At 34.4% G+C, this 8,247-nt stretch overlaps 1 protein-coding gene across 1 annotated transcript; it reads right to left on the bottom strand.

The window, feature by feature from the left end:
* Window positions 1-4,535: 4,535 nt before the first annotated feature.
* LOC110448005 lies at window positions 4,536-8,247 on the bottom strand. The gene is made up of 4 exons (XM_021494024.1): window positions 8,118-8,247; window positions 7,502-7,649; window positions 6,470-6,615; window positions 4,536-4,678 (listed from the first exon to the last, which is right to left on the bottom strand). The coding sequence occupies exons 1-4, from the start codon at window positions 8,158-8,160 to the stop codon at window positions 4,587-4,589; spliced, it is 429 nt and encodes a 142-aa protein (XP_021349699.1). The 5' UTR covers window positions 8,161-8,247; the 3' UTR covers window positions 4,536-4,586.

The raw sequence follows: 8,247 nt of genomic DNA, 5'->3' as shown, positions 1-8,247 counted from the left end.
GTTCGCATACACACCACATATGTTCGCATACACACCACACATGTACGCATACACAACACACATGTTCGCATACACAACACACATGTTCGCATACACAACACACATGTACGCATACACAATACACATGTTTGCATACACAACGCACATGTTCGCTTACACAACATACATGTTCGCATACACAACACACATGTTCGCATACACAACACACATGTTCGCATACACAACACATATGGAGGAATGTCCATAGATTTTAACAATAGGACAGCATGATAATTATTAACAGTTGCCGTAAGTCGTTAGTAAGCAATATGCGATTTGTTGATCATGAGAAATATGAACAATTATTCCGTGGTGCGGCGTCCGTCGTCCGTCTGTCGTCCGTCCGTCGTCCGTCGTCCGTCGTCCGGCTTCAATATTTTACTTTAAACAACTTCTTCTTAATAACCAAAAGGCCTAGGGTGATGATATTTGGCCAGAAGCAAACATGGATAAAAGGCTACCAGGTTTGTTCAAAAGAATGACCTTCACTTATATTCAAGGTCACAAGGGTCAATTGTCTTAAAAAAACACTTTATACAACTTCTTTTGAATAACCAAAAGTACCAGTATGGTGATACTTGGTCAGTAGCATGATGGGATGAAAGGCTACAAAGTTTGTTCAAATAAATGACCTTCACCCATATTCAAGGTCATAGGGGTCAAATATATTAAAAACTTTAAACAACCTCTTCTGAATAATTAAATGCCCAGAGTGATGATATTTGGCCAGTAGCATGCTGAGATGAAGGGCTCCTAAGTTTGTTCAAATACATTACCTTCACTAATTTTCAAGGTCACAGGGGTCAAATATGTTAAAAACTTTAAACGGCTTCTTCTGAATAACCAAAAGGCCCAGTATGGTGATATTTGGTCAGTAGCATGCTGGGGTGAAGGGCTTCCAAGTTTGTTCAAATGAATGACATTGAATTCACAGGGGTCAGTTGTCTTAAAAAATCTGTATACAACTTCTTCTGAATAACCAAAAGGACCAATATGGTGATAGTTGGTCAGTAGCATGGTGGGATGAAGGAATACCAAGTTTGTTTAAATAAAATGCCTTCACTCATATTCAAGGTCACAGGGATCAAAATATGTATAAAACTTTAAACAACTTCTTTTGAATAACCCATGCCCAGGGGTGATGATATTTGGCCAGTAGGATGCTGAGATGAAGGGCTACACAGTTTGTTCAAATTAATTACCTTTACCCATATTCAAGGTCACAGAGGTAAAATACGTTAAAACCTTTATACAGCTTCTTCTGAATAACCAAAATGTCCAAGGTGATGATATTTGACCAGTATTATGTTGGTATGAAGGCCTACGAAGTTTGTTCAAATGAACGACCTTGAATTATATTCAAAGTCACTGAAGTCAAATATGTTAAAATCTTTAAAAAAACTTCTTCTGCATAACCATAAGGCCTAGATTGTTGATATCTGATCAGTAGCATACTGGGATTAAGGGCTACCAAGTTTGTTCAAGTGAATGACCTTGATCATATTCAAGATCACAGGGATCAAATTTATTTAAAATCTTCATAGGACTTCTTCTTAACAACCATGAAGTCCAGAATGTTGATATTTAGCCAGTAGCATGCTTAGATGAAGGGCTATCAAGCTTTTTCATTTGAATGACCTTTATCCACTTTCGAGGTCACATTTACTCAAATATGTTTAGACATTTAAAGGATCTAATTTCAATAAAAAAGGATAGGGTTTTGATGTTTTGCAAGTTGCATCCTGATATAAAGGGCTATAAGATTTGTTCAACATAATGACCTTGTTCGACTTTCAAATTCACAGGGGTGAAATGTTTTTAAATCTTTTAACATGTTCTTTAGATTACTTTTAGTCATAAATACTGATATTTTGCCTTTAGCTTTATTGAAGTTCACCTTTAAAGGGACATCACGCGAAAAGCCATATTTTTTTTAATGAATGTATGTATTGTATGCACTTCCACTTATTTTACCTCTCTATCCCCATATTCATAGTCCGTTCCAAATGTCCAGTTTGACCACTTGAATTGTTCGGGAAAGCCCTGCTAAAAATAGCGCCGGTCACGTCACCTGACTAAGCAGTAAACACGAGCGGTCTGGGCGAGATGAAACGGTTTCCCAAGGGGCCCCTAGAGAGGGGCGTCAGGCAACTGCAACTTCTTACCGCACTATGAAACCAAGTAATATGATTTCTAAGTCCGTATTAAAACTTATTGAACAGTAGTTATTCATCATTATAAGTTAATTGCACACTTGCCAATATTCAGAATTTAAATTTATTTAGCTTTAAACATATTTCTTGCCAATAAAATTGAACAAGGGATGGGGCACACGTTTTTACAATTTATCACGGGCTTCTCCCGTCATACATTTACAATTAAATGTCAACAATGATAATAGGCATAAACATAAAGTATATATATATAAATATATATTGAATTTAGTACCGGAATGTGACATCTGTACGGGGCTAAACACCTTTCTTCAACCATGGGACAAACCTTTCTGTAAAAAGGATTATTCACGAGACGAATATTCCTTTTCAAATGTTTTCATAAAGTGCATATATGCAATGACAAACTACACGCGCGTAAAAAAAAAGAGAAACGTTTGTGATTTGTTTTATTACATTGTACAACTCAATATCTTTGGCCAATGTTTTTTTTCTATACCATGCATAAACAAATATGTATACTCTCTTTCCCACTTTCACCGTCTCCATACGCTAACTCTTAGTAAGTCATATTAGCCATCACACACACTAAACTGTATGGCAAAACCACTACGTGTATATGTAGAATATGTGTCAGATATGGGCTACTTGATAATTATATTTTTTCAATACTTTTCATAGATTAAAGCATTCTTGTCAATGGACCCTTTTTATGTTGAGCCAAGTTTTCTTTAATCATTTCATTTTTGTCCGAAACAGAAGCCGTAGTTATCGGCAGCACGCGTCATTTTTACAACGTAAACAAATGTTTCTTCCCCTGTTTTCAATACATATTCCGATTCTATCTGAAGTCGAAGATTAATTCTTTATAGAGAAAAGGTTGTTACATGATCATACATTCTGAGTCAACAACATATGAAAACATGAACTGTTGAAATATTACGATTTAAAAAAAAAATGTTACGCGATCCTATTTACTAGAAGTAGGTTCTCCTTCCTCAGTTATTCATCCTGGCCCGTCATTTTGACATTTTTACTCTATAGCTGCGATAATGTAGCTTTCTGACGACGAGAGATTTTTTTTTTATATATTACGTCGTTGCGCCAGAGGAAGCCGGGTATTCATATTAGTACTAATTTAAATCTTGTATGTAAAAACAAACAAAAAATCGTTTAATTCAGCAATATAATTAAATCATACCATTTTACTGAACCCGGTAATATTATAAATTATGTAAATCTAAAAGCGCACGTATCTCATTTGACCCCGATCACGAGCACCGACAGAGACGGCTATCACAACAGTTAACCCTTGGAGGGCCTCATGACAAAATCAAACTAACCAGTCACTTATCCCTTCCTTTCGCATAAACCACTGTATAATTATAGAAACACAAAGTAAACTCTCTCCGATACATGCCCATCGACATATTAAACTAAGTTCATCTGTGTTCAAACTCAGACAAAGATACTAGCGAGGTTAATAGTTTTAGATATTTATTCATAACATAAACAGCGCTAGCATTTCTGTCGATTCCATTTCAGCTTACATGTAACTTGCTATCCGGAATACATGCACCGTACTAACTGCTATGGCAGTTGTTTTCTCCTTTGAATACTCCCACCTGTAATAATGATTCCGTAACGTACTCCGTGCGCTATCTTTTGACCATTTGGCAACTTTTCGCTTCGTAGCTGACACGGTACAACACTTTTCTTTCGCTTACTTCACACGGTCAGTCATTTTGTTTACAAAGAAATGGTGTGCAATGCGCATGCGCTAGTAGAGGGAAATCCCTGAACAAAAGGTTGGTCAGACAGGTAGAAATACCGATGATTATCTTAGATTTAATCATTTTTATGAATCTATTTCAGCCAAATCCGATCGTTATTTTCCATAAGGAGTCTCACTTGATATGTTTATGTAGTATTTGAAAAAAAGACAAAAAAAATAGTTACTTCACCGTGATGCCCCTTTAAGGTTACAAGTGTGAGATGTTTACCAGGTGAGCGATGCAGGCCTATTGGGCCACTTGTTACATATGTAATGTGATTTACTTTAAAATGTAATTTTCTAAACGTTTTTAGTGAAATATTCAAATGTTCAAGTTAATTTCTCATTATTTCGCTTGTGTATTTCAGAATTTTGTGGCGGTACAAAATATAGCATTGACATAGATATAAAAGAATATATATAAATGATTAATAAAACAACCCTAAGGTTCCTCGAACAATAAGATAAATTGTGTTCTTGACCTTATCAGAACGTGAACATTGTCTTGCTTATTTACGATACATTGTATTAAAATTAAAATAACAATGACAAGTTATAAGACTGTATATTTAGTCTTAACATAGACAATCTTAATCTGATCAACCGATGACCGAGGTATCGACCGTTCCACAAGGTTTAGCAACATTGGAAGGCCAGTTACAGTTCTGCATGTTCTCATCAAATACCGTACCTGAAAAACGAGACATTATAATAATTGTATTACGTTTGGTCAAATACCAAACCTTAAACACGAGACATAATTATTACCGTATCAGGTTCAGGTCAAATACCACAGTTGAAACACGAGACATTAGTATTATGGTATTATGTTCTAGTCAAATACCAAACCTGTAACACGAGACATTATTAGTATGGTATTATGTTCTGGTCAAATACCAAATTTAAACACGAGACATTATTATAATGGTATTATGTTCTTGTCAAATACCAAACCTTTAACACGAGAAATTACTATTATGGTTTTATTCTGGTCAAATACCGAATCTTTAACACGAGACATTAGTATTATGGTTTTGTGTTCAGTTCAAATACCAAACTTGAAACACGAGACATTAGTAGTATGGTATTATGTTCTGGTCAAATACCAAACCTGTAAAAGGATACATTATTATTATGATAATATGATTATGTCAAATACCACACCTGAAACACGAGACATTATGAATATGCTTTGGTACACTACACGTACGTAATGTGAAGCACAAAACAATTGATAGTATGTTCTTGTTGTATACCAAAATGAAAGATTTGCATTAAAATTATGTTCCAATCAAATACCTTACCTGAAACTGAATTATGCTTTTCGTCATCTACAAAACCTGAAAGCTACTTATGTTTGTTTGTTTATTTTGACTTAAATATGTGTCTTAATGTATCAGTCCTTTTCTACCTAAAGTGTAACGAATTCAAACAAGATTAAACAAATCATGTTTTAATACACAAGTATGTTCGAAATTTTTCCTTACAATGGCGTTTGCAAATAAATATATTTTTTGATTTTAAAAACCAAGTCTAGCAATTTTTAGGTTTTGTTAGTACAACTGTAATTTTAAGCTTCATCAATATTATTTTAATCATTTCACACTTGATTTCATAGGTTTATAGTATGTGATTATAATTGACTGAAATAGTTAATACGTGTCTCCATCGGCGAAACGTGCACTTTTTTTCGAAATACATTCAGGATGCTGACAATTTAGAGACAAAAACACCTCTTCAGCAAAAACTTAAGACTTCTTCAAGTTATTGCTCCTTGTTTCACAATCTCATTAAAATCAGATGTTAATACATGAACAGCTGTATTTATTCAGATTGATTGATTCAGAACATAACATATATATCGCTAGAACGTCCTTAATGTCAGGTGTAATATTCAATTTTAAAACGTTTTTATTGGACAATGAACAAATATCCCCTGACGAAATTAGAAATTAGAAAATCAGTGAAACTGATTAATTATGTTCCCCAAAAAGGTCAAAAAGGTAAAACAAACTGTAATAAAGAATGGCAAACAGTTTTAAGCAACATACCGCCTTCTCTACCTTCATATACCCTTAAAGTTTAATCAGCTTATCAGGGGTTATTGCCCTTTTACCTCAATGTGACCTTATCGTTGAGGGAACAGATCGATAGTAGTTAGCAACACAACATCTTTCTATCTTGCATATTTCCCCTTAAATGTATTTTGTTTCCTTTAGCGTGTCAAATCTTAAAGGCTGGACCATAAATTTGATCTTTAACCTTAATGTGACCTTGAATTTGAATGTACTGGCACTGGAGTGTTATGCGAAAAACTGCTTTACAATCCCACAGCTATTTCAAAATTTCATTGAGCTATCTTCAGCGATTCAAATGTTATTGCCCGGACAAAGAGTTTAACCCTTGACCTCAATTTGACATTACCCTTAGGTTATGGACATTAGAATGGAGGGGCCGTAGGCATAACGCTTATAAAACTTACCCGGGGAACAGAAGTTATGGCCGTAAAAGTACCCGTTCTGACATGTGTAGTAGGTTTTGCAGTGAGTTTCTTGGTCCGCAAACTTTCTGTTGGGCAGACCACTGCAGCTATGAATAATGTTACATGGCGGAGGCAAATTCGTCGTGCTTGTGAATAAAAATGCGAAACAGATTAAAATATTCATATGTTGTTGTATTCAACAGGTGAATGACGATTTTGTTAGGCCGTTTATTACCTTTTACTATTTTGATACTACATGAATACTCATCCAAATTACTCATTATTCACAATTAAGCGGAAATGACTCATAAAAAAACCCAGAAAACAATAAACAACAGCACTCAATCAACACTTCGTCACCTAGCACTATAAGAGTTAATATGAATTTGCTCGTACAATATATATAATGTACTAAAAACAAATACAATACTGAAAAAAATTGCCACATTACATATTCTTAAGTCAAATTCAAAATCTTCTTTTTGTATATATTGTATATTTGTACAAATTCAACATTTGCCTCTGACTTTCCAAGACAGAATTTGAATGGATGTATGCAAACCTATGTCATGATGTACCAACTATGAAAAGATTATTTAATACAGTTTCTATGCCATTCAAATAGCATTATCAACATTCCACATATTTCTACGATAATACGTTATTTATTGTGCAACCAATGCCTGTCCCTTTTCTTTATTTTGTTTTTATTAATTTAACTATTTATTTAGTTATGCATCTTTAACTCTTCCGCATTGCCTTTAGTTTTATTTCATATATGTCCCTTTTTGTGACCGTCTTATTAAGTGTTCGACTTTTTGTGTCGATTGGCCGTAAAACAAAAACAAAAACAATAATAGACTATGGTTTAAACGGATGCCTGACTAAATCGACAACATTGGCGGTTAAAAAATAAGTAAAGTCCATCTTCTATTTCTTGTCCTTTGTAACAAAGATAAGATTAGCTGACTCACTTATCGTACACAGAGAAGATGCAATGCACTCATCATTTGTATGTTATTTGATACTCACCTAGCACAGCGCATTGTGACGGGGTTATACATCTGACCGGTTAGACAGGTATGATGGATAGAAATCCCACTACTACATGAGATGTATGAGTGACACGTAATTTCATAATTCCCGTCAACTTGATGGTTGCAATCAACCACGCAATCCACTATTAAGCAACAAGTGTATTATAAACAAATGTATAACAAAATATGAAGAAAAGAAGAATTCATAACAAGAGGACATGGACAGCCGAACGACGATGCCATAAACAACATTACGTGCCAATCAGAAGTAAATAAACAATTAAATATGTAACAGCGTGATGTATTCTTCTTTTCTCTTTATATCACAGGCATGAAATGCAAGGTAAAATACATTACCATGTCTATCAATGTTCACGAGTTAAATTTGCCATCTCAACTTTCGCAACCATATACCAAAGAAGTCTATTATATATAAGTATGTTTTAAATTACTACCGTCGGTGTCAATAAATTTTCCTGGTCCTTTAGCAATTGCATGTATTTTAATTTAGACTAAATTGACAAACACTAAACAATTAACTAATGTTGATCATTATATTTTACCACAGAATAGAAGATATGGTAAATTGATAATAAAAGAATGAGTCTTACCGACTCCCTGCAAAACGAAGATTAGAAAACACAGAGCAAGCATACTGCGCTGTTGAAATGTGGGACTCCCAACCTTGTCTGCTGTTGACGACACAAGTTTTCTGGTACGACAGAGATAACCTTTTGACGA

Source organism: Mizuhopecten yessoensis, unplaced genomic scaffold (assembly GCF_002113885.1).
Source record: "Mizuhopecten yessoensis strain PY_sf001 unplaced genomic scaffold, ASM211388v2 scaffold3771, whole genome shotgun sequence".
In the NCBI taxonomy this organism is placed as follows: Eukaryota; Metazoa; Mollusca; class Bivalvia; order Pectinida; family Pectinidae; genus Mizuhopecten; species Mizuhopecten yessoensis.
Note: the sequence above shows the minus strand (reverse complement) of the source record. Positions and strands in the feature narration are given on the sequence as shown.